Source organism: Pristis pectinata, chromosome 2, assembly GCF_009764475.1.
Source record: "Pristis pectinata isolate sPriPec2 chromosome 2, sPriPec2.1.pri, whole genome shotgun sequence".
Lineage (NCBI taxonomy): Eukaryota > Metazoa > Chordata > Chondrichthyes > Rhinopristiformes > Pristidae > Pristis > Pristis pectinata.
The window spans coordinates 105,013,740-105,027,171 of NC_067406.1; the positions used below are offsets into that span (position 1 = coordinate 105,013,740).

The 13,432-nt window shown below is 39.0% G+C and overlaps 1 protein-coding gene across 2 annotated transcripts in view; it reads left to right on the plus strand.

Moving 5' to 3' along the window:
* Positions 1 to 13,432, plus strand: part of ap1ar (adaptor related protein complex 1 associated regulatory protein) — a 60,100-nt gene that overhangs the window by 25,229 nt on the left and 21,439 nt on the right. The window contains exons 3-6 of one of the 2 annotated variants that reach the window (XM_052010448.1): positions 3,024 to 3,050; positions 4,075 to 4,100; positions 4,570 to 4,666; positions 8,357 to 8,455. In XM_052010448.1, the coding sequence (XP_051866408.1) occupies positions 3,024 to 3,050; positions 4,075 to 4,100; positions 4,570 to 4,666; positions 8,357 to 8,455 (249 nt within the window). The remainder of the gene's footprint in view (positions 1 to 3,023; positions 3,051 to 4,074; positions 4,101 to 4,569; positions 4,667 to 8,356; positions 8,456 to 13,432) is intronic. The other variant, XM_052010449.1, reaches the window with a different exon arrangement.

Below are 13,432 nucleotides of genomic sequence, written 5' to 3' on the forward strand. Positions count from 1 at the left end.
ATGTATTTCATCTGCCACTTCTTTACCCACTCTCCCAACCAGTCCAAATCCTTGTGTAGACTCCCTGCCTCCACAACACTACCTGTTCCTCCACCTATTTTGGCATCGTCTGCAAACCTGGCCACAATGCCATCAGTTTCTTCATCCAGATCATTATTGTATAAAGTGAAAAGTTGCAGTCCCAACACTGACCCCTGCAGAACTGCACTGGTCACAGGCAGCCATCCTGGAAAGGAACCCTTTATGCCCACTCTCTGACTTCCACCAGTCAGCCAATCTTCTATGCATGCTTGTACCTTGCCTATAACCTTGCACCATGGGCTTGTATCTTGTTTAGCAGCCTCGTGTGTGGCACCTTGTCAAAAACCTTCTGAAAGTTCAAGTAAATAGCATCCATTGACTCTCCTTTATCTAACCTGCTTGTTACCTCCTCGAAGAATTCTAACAGATTTGTCAGGCAAGATCTCCCCTTAATGAAACCATGCTGACTTTGTCCTATTTTATCATATTCTTACAAATACTCAAATTTCATCCTTAATAATGGACTCTGAAATCTTACCAACCACCAAGGTCAGGCTAACCGGTCTATTATTTCCTGTCTTTTGCCTCCCTCCCTTCTTAAACAGCGGTGTTACATTTGTGATTTTTCCAGTCCTCTGGGACCCTCCCTGACTCCAGTGATTCTTCAAAGATCACTACTGTCGTCTCTAAAATTTCTTCAGCTACCTCTTTAAAAACTCTGGGGTGTAGGCCATTTGGTCCAAGTGATTTATCCACCTCCAAGCCTTTCAGCTTCCCCAGAATCTTTTCCTTGGTAATGGCCACTACACTCATCTCTGTCCCCTTACTCCCTTGAATTTCTGGCATGTCACTGGTGTCTTCCACTCTGAAGGCTGACGTAAAGTACTTATTTAGCTCCTCTGCCATTTCTCTGTTCCCCATTAGTACTTCTCCAGCATGGTTTTCAAGCAGTCCAATGTCCATTCTTGCCTCTCTTACCCTTTATGTATCTTAAAAGAGGATTCCAAAAGTATTTTTTATATATTATTTGCTAGTTTATCTTCGTATTTCATCTCCTCCCTTGTAGCTTGTTTAAGTGTCCTCTGGCTTCCCACTAATCTTTGCCATATTGTATGCCTTCTTTTTTGCTTTAATGGTGCCCCTGACTTTGCTTGTCAGCCATGGTTGCCTTGTCCTCCCCTTAGCGTGCTGCTTCTTTCTTGGGATGAAATTCTGCTGTGTCTTCTGAGTTACTCCCAGAAACTCCTGCCACTGCTGCTCCACTGTATTCCCTGCTAGGGCCCCCTTCCAATCAACTCTGGCCAGCTCCTCCCTCATCCCTCTCTAGTTACCTTTACTCATCTGTAATACGGTTGCATCAGATTTCAGCTTCTCTCTCTCAAACTGCAGGGTGAATTTTATCATAATGTGGTCACTGCCTCATAATGGTTCCTTCACCTTAAGCTCCCTGATCAAGTCTGCCTCATTACCATGAGCTGCTCTTTAAAAAAAAATCATCTCTAGACATTCCACAAATTCCTTTTCCTGCAGTCCACCACCAACCTGATTTTTCCCAGTCTACCTGCATATTGAAGTCCCCCATGATCACTGTAACATTGTCTTTCTCAGATGCCTTTTCTATCTCCTGGTGTATTTTGTACCCCACATCTTGACTACTATTTGGAGGCCTGTGCACAATTCCCATCAGGGTCTTTCTGCCTTTTGCAGTTCCTCAACTCTTACTGTCAAAGATTCTACATCTTCTAATCCTATATCGCTCCTTGCTATCGATTTAACTTCATTTTTTACCAGCAGAGCCACCCCTCCCCCTCTGCCCAATTGAAGCATTCTTTGCCTGTCAGGTGTTCATCAAAATCCTTCCTCGCCAACAAAGCAAAATATTTGCCTGATGTATTGCACAACTGAGCAATATAAACCCCTTACATTTTGTGATGAGCATGGAAAGAGAGAATGGAATCAATGCAGGAAAGTGTGCAGCTGGTAAGTGTGATTTGTTGCATGTTAACTACATTAGATTATGTTCTATTCTCTTCAGCTAAGGATCAGACTTCAAACTGTCGCTGTGAATTGATAGTCTCTCATCTAAACAAAACTTAAGCATCTATGTATCTAGTAAAGAGTACTCTACCATTGCTAGATTATTTATAACAGTATACCAAGAAATCCAGCCCTCAGAGACATTAACTGCTTGGATTCAGACTGGTTCCTCGGTCATCGACTGTGCCCTGGAGTGTTGCAGACTTGTCTGGCCCAAGTGTCAGATTATCCAGTTTACCACAAGAGGTTGGCTCTTATTTTACCAGGTTACATTATCACATGTATCATTTTGCTGCCTCCACTCCCAAGAGACTCTGTTTATCCCTTCCCCTTCACCACCCCACTCCACCCAAGCTGCCCAAACAAAAATCATGGGCCAGCAAGCTAGTCCTTAGACAACTGATGATGAAGGTTCTGAATCCATATCACCATTGTTGTTTGACCATGAGGTCAGACATGCCACCCCCATCCAAGTGGTTCCACCAATGAGTAGTGCAGCAGCTGCTCACTGTCCTGCATTGAAGACATGCCAAGCCTGAAATAATTTCCTTCACTAGGGGTCGCTGTTGAGAGATGCTTGTACTGAATCTGAAGCACAGATTAGACATCCCTTTGATAGATGTCCCCATTTATTTTTGAGGGTGTGGTTATTGGCAATGTATTGTGTAATATATGTAACATCCTTATTCCTATTGAATGCTTATACATGTACTTCTTTCCTGTAAAATTTAGTATCACCGTGAATTTGAAGCCTCAAATTTCAGGAAGGAACATTGGCTGCAAATAAAAAATCCTCTTTGCAGTTTTCTCTGAAACTGGCAGGGCTTTGCCTTAGCAGTCATTCTAAGTTCACTGTCTTCTTGTCTGATGTCCTTTTCCTATTGGATTGCACATTTGAGTAAAAGCATCTCTTAATGATACATGACACTAATTAAAAATTAACCGCCGCTCTTTTTTTCTTACAGTTTGAGAATTTGGTGGAGAGTGATGAGGTATGTTTACATCAGCTCTCTTGGGAAATCTGACAAATTGCATTTATGGCCATCAGTATGTAACTGTATCACAGATATGTTCTCAGCAGAATTGAGATCACCATTGAATATCTAATTCTATAATTGAAACCAGACAAAATATCTCAACCTGTGAAATGGCAAAGGAGCTTCTATTGTTTTTGTGTCCAAACTTTGGAATTTGAGAATCAGTATGATGGTGGGGGAGGGGTGATCCATATTTCCAAACATTGATTCCTGTTGTTGTTTTATGGGAAGATCATTCTGAGTTTTTTTTAACCTAAATATTACAATTGTGTTTTGAAGTACTTTGATAGTTGTGAATAATGTGTTTTGGATCTAGATTTCAAAATGACTTCTGTCCTTCACTGATCTGATTTGTAATTGCATATAAATGCATGACATTAAGAGCATCTGTGATAATTGGTAAATCTCCTTTGGTATCATGAATGACAATCAATTAACACATTACCAAAATTTGTATAGGATAATGGTTTCCTTTGGTTGTCCATCATTGGTAACCAAGAAATGGGCTGTTTGTAAACTTCACCAGTGCTGTTGTATCCTTCAGTCTTATGCCTACAGTATGGTATAGATGTTACAAATGTGGTGGTTTTACAATATAAAATGTAAAAAAAAAAAATGCATTCCAAAGATATTTCTGTATAAATATGACAGATGGTTATTGGGTTAATTCAGCCTATCTAACTTTAGGTTTTGTCTTTTGTCTTCAGTTAACATAAAATATTCATAAATAAAAATGTTTTCAAGCCTTTTAATTTTGACCGAGGCTATCTTACTGAAATGAAAGGAAATCGTACAGTGCTAATACCGCAGGCCACAAGACGAGGACTTCACAAGCTTTACAGTACTTGAGTTTTGAGGGAGATAAGAAAGTCTTTGTATGTCAGCTTTTAAGCTGCTTGGGGGAAAAAATGACCAATAATTGCTTAAACACTAAAATATTTTTAAATGTGATTTGTTTTCTTAAATATTATATTTACAGACTGAAAGTCCAGGATCCAACCAGAGGTAAGGAGTTTGACCTTTTTTTTGGTGCATTAAATGGGTCCTGCATTTTGTGCCAGCATGCAGTCAGATGGCCCATACAAAAAAAAATCTGTTGTGGGCAGGGACTCTGTTTTTAAACAAAAATTAGGAAGGTTTTTGTCCAGATTTATGTGATAAAACTGATTCCTGGCAGCAGCTGCCTGCATATATCGCATCTATGTGTTGTCAAGCTAGCCACTGGAAAGTACATTGGGCTTTGAGGAACAATTTCTGTGATAGCCACAGTACATCAGTGTAAAATCCTGTCACAAGGAAAAGAGTTGATTGGGTGGCGGGGGAGGAAAGGTTGTAGAGTTTGTGGTGAAGAACTTCATGCACACAAAATGTTACAAACGTGAACGTTTTTGTTTTGTTCTTTGCCTTAACAACTACGGTGTTTCTGATGTCTGTCAGTCACCGCATTCTTTGCTGTTCCCATTTTTTTTTGCAGACCAATTAATGAAGATGAAGTTCAAATCCTTCACAATAGGCAGTATGATACACTTACTCAGAAGCAACTGGTAGCGGACACACAGCTCCAGTCTGAGGTACAATGTGGATAATTTGGTTTGCTCTTTGGAGCGTTAAAATGTTTATAAATTTGCTGGGTTTCAAAATACTTATGTCAAAAAATGTATTAGAACCTATGGTGAGCTGTTCCATTTTTGCAATGAAATCTGTATATTTAGTCCATAAGTGGTAATATAAAAACAGAAGTGTCCTGTAAGATCTTTTGCAATATTCCACTCTTCCATTTTTCTATTCAGTTTGCTTTCAACCTTAAAACCAAGAGACATTGGATTTATTTTGTATAAAAGAAACAGAGAATATGTAAGACATAATAAGTCCTACTTTTAATTAGAGAACAAATTGCCTCTGTATAATTTGTCAGCTGAGTGGGCAACGGTATGTACTTTTCAGCACCAGCCCATTCTAAAATTGACAGAAAAATGTCTACTGTAGGTGAGAGACCAATTTTTGTTGTGTCATACATGAGATGTTATTCCTATTTTGTCTGGTGGTTGAGACTTGAAGTACCATTTGCCACATGCTAGTAATTCTGGTGTAATACAATGTAATAATTCAAAAGCTAATCAGTATTAAATTGCAGAAACCTTCACTATGATTTAACCTTTCCAAAAAAAAACACTTTTTGTGGATTGCAAGAGCATGATTTATTCTTGAGCATAATCCCATGTTATTAATTCCTATTGTGGCAATTTTTAGAAATGATTTTATTGACCCATTTTTCATAATGTGTATAAGCTTAAGGTATTTGAATATACTTGGCTTGGGGAACAATTGTAATCTGAAAAGATGAAAGTTGAAGCATTGTGCATGGAGTTTCCATATTCCATTTAGCAATTTATTTTCCTTAAACAGGTATTTGAAATACATTGGAAATTCATAGAAAACTAAATTCCAGTAAACCAAATTTTAGTTGATTTATCTTCTGTGAATATTATGTTCAGTACATTCTCTCAAATTTGGGCGATGCAGTACTCTATCTCTTGTTCCAGCTGACATGAGCAGGTTGAAGTACTGAGCAAGGCGACCCTGGCATCACAGATGAAACAGCAGAGTTTCCTGAATCAATCAGAAATATAACTAAAGTATTGATGAAAGTCGCAAATTGGGTGACCTAGCAAATTCCAAGCATTATCCTTTCATCATTTGAATATAAATTTAGACTAGCATGGTTGCTAAAAGTATATTTTCTCACATTGCACCACTTTTTAAAAACAAAAGTAGGAAAGTATTGCCCAAGTACTGAGTGCCTGCCTAAAATCCTTCTCTAGGCAATAGCCTAGAGAAGGATATGGACTCTACTGCAATTCAACTGTGGTGTACTTGAGCTTGGGGCTCATGAGTATGAGTCCACGCTAGATTGTCCTGTGACATAACATTTTTCTATCCTATGTTTTCTTTATAACTGCTAATATTTCTTCAAAGTTCAACAGTTTCATTTCAATCACTGTTAGATGAATTGAGATTTAAACCATGTTACTGGAAGATGCAGTATACATTTTACATCAATAAATAATGGGAAAATAAAAATACCATTTTGTTTCTCTAACACTTCATTGTCCCCAAAAAATCAGTTTGTATTTTTTAGAAGTCTGTTAAAATATGAATGTAAAATTCCAAATATCTTCCAGAGTCTTGTCATGTAAACAAATCTTAATGTAAGACAATTATAGCCAAATAATTTTTACATAAATGAAGAGATTCAATTATATAAGATGTGACGAAAACATCCCTGATTCACATTTTGGGGACTGCTCCAACTGCTGTTTATAAAATAATTTGAAAGCATGGATCGGAGTTCTACAGCTGTTTCTTGGCATATCCATGGTACATTTTTTTCAGAAGGCTGAGGGTATCAGAGCAAGGAGCTTGATGCTTCTCTGTTCACCTCATTCCTCTGGACTATACATGTTAAATATAGAAATGTATGATTGACTGCTGGCTGGTATCTCCCATTTAGTTAGGTTGTGATGAGTGCCACAGTGGGAAATTGGGCATATTGGCCCTCCTGTTGATCAACTAGCAAGTTGCCCCCAGGAGCATCTTTTGAAATTAGAGTGCTTGAAGTTAAAATGATGGTATATAACTTAGAAATATGTAGGATGTTATTTAGTTTTGCATTTAAATACTATTTTATAGGTTCTAACATGTATATTGGCAGTTCCTCAGTTGGGATAATGATGCTAGAAGGCAATACAGCCAGGCTAGTGTGATTAAGAGTGTGTTAGCCAATGCCATCATGCATGATACTGGAATTTAAAGTGAATGCTGTTTTACTATTCTCTTTTCCTGACAAATCTGAGGGCGACTGACTCGCTGAATAACAGCTGGAGAATTAGCTCTACTCTTTCAATTACTTGTTAAAGCAGTGTATTCAAGGACAAATATGCTTAATTGCTGTTGTGTAAAGAACAAATAAAATACTGAGTTGCACAACGAATGAGGAAAATATTTCAAAATAAAGTAGATGATAGTGTACGGGATGTGGTTTGCCCCATCTGGAGTTCTGTAAAGTTTTGCCCCAACCATGGAAAGGATGTGACTTTGAGAGGGTGCAACATATTTTTTTTTTAAAAATGAGGCTAAAACTTAATCTGTTTTATAACAGTGGTTGCAAAAGCTTTTTTACTCTGCATTGTAAAAATGACTCATGATCAAAAAGATTTCTGAATCACAGAGGCGATTAATATTAAATTGATCTAAACTATCAACTCTTGTTTTTAGAATTTAAAAATTGACAAAAACAATTAGTAGGCTAGAAATAAATAAGATGTTTAGGAAGTCCTATTTCACAAAAATGGGAATAGATACTTGAAATAAATGCAAAAAGGAAGTCCATTGAAACACATAATAGGAATGCAACATATTTGCATAGAAATTCAAACACATAACCTTTTTAATTTCAACATTCCATGATTGAAGATGGACATTTTCTGGAGTGAAACATGGTAACAATATCCATGTTTGATGTGCACCAAAAGGTATCTTCCCCCTTGTGGAGTTCCTTTTGGAGCACTGCAGGAGAATTGGGCAATGTGGTTGAAGAGTGCTAATCACTAGTTATTCACAATACAACTAGTGCTGTGCTGGACTGGAACTGCACCAAGGTAAATCCTATTATGTATCTTTATATCATTTGCACCACTTGGCTGCTCACTAATTATCTAATTATCACCCATCCTGATGACTCTTTCTCCACCCCCCACCCCCATCTCCCCAGGCCTTGATCTGCCATTAGCTCAGCTGAACCCAGTCCCTCCAGGTTCATGTGATCAGAATTTCCCCTACCCCAAGGTTCCCACAGCCCCTCTCTCTCTCTCTCTCTCTCTCTCCCCTCATGCACCCAGCCTTTGACCTTTTCCCTAAGCTGCCAGCATCTTGTATCTGATCCTTCGGGTACTCTTTCCTGAAGCCCCATGTTCTTATCTTATTTAAAAAAAATCGTGTATTTGTGCATTATGGATTGACATGAGCCATATTTCACAATATTTTAGAATATGTTAAAACTATGTATACACTAGTCTCATTTTGTTTAACTTTGTTTACCCTGCCCCCCCCCCAATTTATTACGATATCCTTTTCCTTCACTTTAATTTCTAGTTAAGTTATGTATTTTGTGTTGTATTTATATTGCCGCTCAAAGTGCTTGTATTTTTTTTCTAGAGAGGTTTATCATTTTGTTAACCCCTTTTTATTTCATTCATATGCAGTTAGCTGCACAAGAGGAACAGTTAAGGATAGAAGAAGAAGCATTTTATGCTGCACAACGTGAAGCAGCCAGGGCAGCAAAGCAGAGAAAGCTTTTGGAGGTGAGGGCATGAAGCCCCTATTTGGTTTCTCAGCTGAAAAAGTCTTTATCCATATCTTGTTGATGGACCACATTTAATACATCTGCACTTTACAATAAGCTTTTAAAGTGATCAAAGATTTCATCTTGTTTAGATTGCACCAGAAAAATATTGGCTGTGCTCATTTCTAATTATTGTTTACCACTCCAAAGCTACAAAACCTGCTTTCTTTATAGTAGGTCATCACCATGCATTTAATTGGGCAGATGTGGTGATCAAACAGAGCAGCAACATTTGTTTCTATATAACTGCAGTTTGATGAATGAAATGTAGAATTGCATTAATTTGGAGTTGTCAGTATGACTATTTTCAGTTATTGTTCATTCCATTTTTATTTGCATTTAACAATGATCTTTCAGCTCTTACTCATTAATGATGTACAAATTTCACTGACATTCCATCATTACTGACCAGAGTGTTTGAAGAACACAACCAGTCAACTACTAATGAACAGATACAGAAGTGATGATATAATTATGCTGCTCTAAATATTATTTAGTGTCTTGCTGCAAATGCCACTAAGTCACTGAAGACTTCTGCCAACCTAACTACAATTCTTATTTCATAATCTCAACACTGGCTGTAATCAATACCAACCAATTCTCCCAGTTATGATCCAAACACAGTAGAAAGAATGTACCCGTCTTTTGCTACAACTTGAATTCTAATCCTTTGAATTTGATTAAAATTAAAGTTGTAACAAGGTTGGCTACATTCTTTCTACTGAGTGCTGATCATAACACTGGAAGAATTGGTCTGTGGGTTACAGTTGATGTCAAGATTATCAATTAAAAATTGTAGTTAAGATGGCAGACATCTTAAGTGACTTAAAGTGGCTCCTGCAGTAAAACATTAAATTACATTTAGAGCAGCACAAATGCACCATTTTTCTGTCAGTTCAATAGTACAGGTCTACGGTTGTGTTCTTCAAATACTCCAATCATTGGTGGAATGTCAGTGAAATTTTTATGTCATTGTCTGTCACTACTTGATTATAGTGAAATCTGACACAAAATGAAAGCAACCATATATACATCTGCATCACCAAGAGACCTTTAAGCTCTGTGGCCTAGAAATTCAATCACCCAGCTCATGTTTTTCCAAGTGTATGGAGCTGAATTGCAGGTTAAAATTGTAGCACTCCTCGCATGATGAAACAGTCAATTGTGCTTTTGTGCATGCAGTGGTGATGTCAGTCATCTGCACTGTCCATGTAATGTTATTCATCTATGTGCAGTTAACATACATTGTGGCCATGCATAGGACATTGAATATCTCTATAATAGGAACAACCCCATCACCTGAGCTATTTAAAGTGCCCATCATTGAAATGGTAGTTAGTCAGACCAGAATTTGTTGGAGTCAGCAGCATTAAATTTTGGAGTTCAATTGCTTCTGGAAACTTCAGAACCTTTCAGTGAAAACTTCTTGGGGGCGGGGGTGTTACGGGGCGGTGTGAAGGAGAAAAGTGTACTTCTGTGTTGTTCTTACTGAACCTCCTCCAAGACCAAAAGCAGGAGTGGATCCAAAATCAAGAGTTTCTTCACAGTGAAAATCGAGGAGGAGCAGAGGGCCTGGTGGGTCTATTCTGAGTCTCAGGGAGCCTTAATCTGGCATCTATCCATCTGTGTAGCAAGACCGCCGGAGGCTAAAATTTTCAAAGGCATTCGTGACAAGATCTGTCACCTGCGGGCTGAACTACTCTGCCTGGACAATTCTGCTTGTGAAGATGAAGATCATTGCTCTAAGGATGCTGAAGAAGCTTAGTCTCATTTGGTAGTAATCAGTTCTGACCCAATCTGAGCATTCATAGCAGTCCACAATTTACCCAGTGCCCACACCGTGCACCAAATAAATGGCAGCAATTTGTCAATACTTCCTCCCTATCACAAGGAAAATCTTTGCCTTGAACCATCCAGAAAAACCAGGGCAACTGTCTCCTTTGGTTTTCCAACACCTGCAAAGGAGACCCCAAGTCGCATACCATCCTTTGTTGAACAAGTTTTCAATTTGATCAGTCATTCACTGTTGGAGTTGCCCCACAATGTTGTTGGAGTTTTCTCACCACAAGTGCTGTAGCTAGTCAGGATGTTGTCTCTTCGCCACTTTGGTGCCAGTTAGGGATGCTCAATAAATGGTGTATTTTGTAGCAAATTTTGTCTTTGCCTGTCCTTCTGCTTCACAGTACAACTTGTGTCTACAGCCAAGCTGTTGGATGGTTGCTCACTTGCAGTGGAGGAAGTCACTGTGGCCATTAGGGCCAACCCTGAGAAAACAATTAAGTGGGTCACCTTGTCCTGGATGGTGTTGAGCTACATGCAAGTTGTTGGTCCAGGCTAGTGGAGAGTATTCCATTAACTTCTATGCCTTGTACATGATGGGAAGACTTTGGGGCATGATGTGAGCTACTCATGCAGGATACTCTACTTCTGACCTGCCCTTGTAACTCCAGTTGTGGTTACTTCAATTGTTTCTGGTCATTGATGACCTTCTCCCCCGGATGTTGATCATGTGGGGACTCAGCAGTGATAATGTTCTTGCAAGTTGGGTGACTTAAGATCTTTTGCTCTTTGAGTAATCATTGTTTGGCACTTCTGTGGCACCAATATTACTTGCTACTTAGCAGCAAGACAATATTCAGGCATGGGCTGTTGCGTTTGCAGAGGAATTACAAGTGGAATGGAACACCACCATTTCTCGCAGAGAGCAGCTGAAGGGCCTTCCCTGAGTAACATTCTGGAGCTGGGTTGTTCGATCTCTGACAACCACAACTGACTTCGTTTCATATGTGATGCCACCCTTAATCAAATGTTGCTTTCATGTTGAGGGTGGTCACTCTTAGCTCTGCAATTCATTCTCTGGTTCATTTTTGTACCAACCCCATGAAGTCCAGAGCCTGTTGTTGCTGGTGAAACCCAAACTGGGTATTGGTGAGCAGGTTAATGGTAAATAATTGCCACTTGATAGCACTGTCAATAATACTTTGATGATTAAAAGTAGACTGATTTGGCAGTAATTAGCCAAATTAGATTTGTCTTGTTTTTTGTGTATAGGACATAACTGGGCAATTTTCAACATATCTGGTTAGATAGCAGTGTTGTAACAGTACTGGAACAGTTTGGCTGGAGATTTGGACCATTCTGGAGTGCAAATCTCAGAACTGCACATGGATGTTGTCTGGTGTTCCATTGTTTCTGCTGCATCGAGTGGACTCAGCAGTTTCTTGATATCACATGGAGTGAATCAGACTGGCTGACTGAGTTTCTGTGATGGTGGGGCTCTCAAGAGGAAGCGGAGCTGAATCATCCACTCCACATGTCAGGCTGAACACGGTTGCACAGGCTTCATCTTTAAGCAATCATGTGTTGGACCCCATGATGGGTGAGAACAAGGATGTTTCATTACCAATTAGTGTCACTGATCAACACCTCCACTTTAAGGTACTGATGTGAATTAGCCCAAGACAGTTTCACTGGTGGACAGAATTCCTAACATTTCTTGCAGTTTGTGGAACCCTTGGGAAAACATTGATTGCCACCTCTTATGTGCACAGAATTATGTGATGTGTGCATGTGAAAATCTAGTATAAATAGAACCTGTAAAAGTTGGCACAAGTCCCACACGCAGCTTCATTTTATTGCATGTTTTCATGTGTGAGTGAATTCCTAGGCCTCTGCCCAAATCACTGAAGGGAATATATTAGAAGTTTTAAAAAGCTGCAAAGAATTAAATGCACTTGAAGGAGAGAAGAGAAAAGAACTGAACTTCCAAAGAGAAACTACTTTCAACAAATTAAATCCAGACCCTGTCTGGTTCTTCTCTTATCTATATGGAGTCAACAGAATCTTCAAGTGCTTCTCTTCCCACTTCTCCACTGATTCTTTAATGCTCCCAAAGATGTAATAGGGCTTTCTCCTTTGTGCATGCTGCTGCTCACTGACACAACCAAATGACAAGATATGAGTTGAGATGTACAATGATGACTCCTATCTCACTACTTTTATTGTCTTTGTTGTCAAAATCCCTGTCCGACATCCAGTCCCAGTTGTGCCACACGTTTCTCCACTAATACACTGAACAGATCAAAGACGTATTGTTTGTGACTTCTACCTCAAACCATTCCCTCACTACCAGTTTTATCCCCTTCTCTGCAGATTTTTTTGTTTGGCTGAACCAGACTCTCTCATCGTGACCCTGAGCTGAGCTTTACTGCTGTCGTTAAGGTGGTCTTCTTCCCCTGCCTCTAACTGCAGCAGTTTATGTATGCTGGAACCCTCATCCATGCTTGTGTTACTTCCATACTATTCCAATGTTGTCCCAGTTGGTTTCTGTCTTTGCCATAAATTGCAGATTTTCTGCCATCTATATCTTACCTGTCATTGTCTTGCTCACCTATGACCCTCTGATATTTTGTCCTTAAATCTGTAATACTGAAAGTCATTGTTGATAATAAATTAGACAGATGTTGCATACTGTAACACAAGTGGAATTACAACTATTAGTGTATAAAGAATGCTTGTACAATTAGTTCTGATTTACATTGGCACCCAGTATCCCAAAGGCTTTCATCTTTGTGTTCAAATCCCTTCGTGGCTTTGCCTCTCCTTGTGACATCCTTCAAGCCTACAACCATCCATGAACTGTGCATTCCTTTTAATTCTGGCCTTCTGTGTGCCTTCCACTCCTTTTACCCCTTTACAACAGCCATTCCTTTAACCTTGTGGGTCCTAACTTCCAGAACTCCCCCTTTTTTTTAAGCCTGTCCACCTCTCTCTCCTAAAATTCTTAAATTGTGCACTCTAACAACTTTCTGACCACTTTACTCACTGTTTGGCTGAGTGTCAATGTTTTTGATTGTATTGCAAGTCAAAATTCAATAACTACTAAAATCGTTTTAAAGTTTTACTTCTATTTATTCTTCTGCCAATTATACATAAA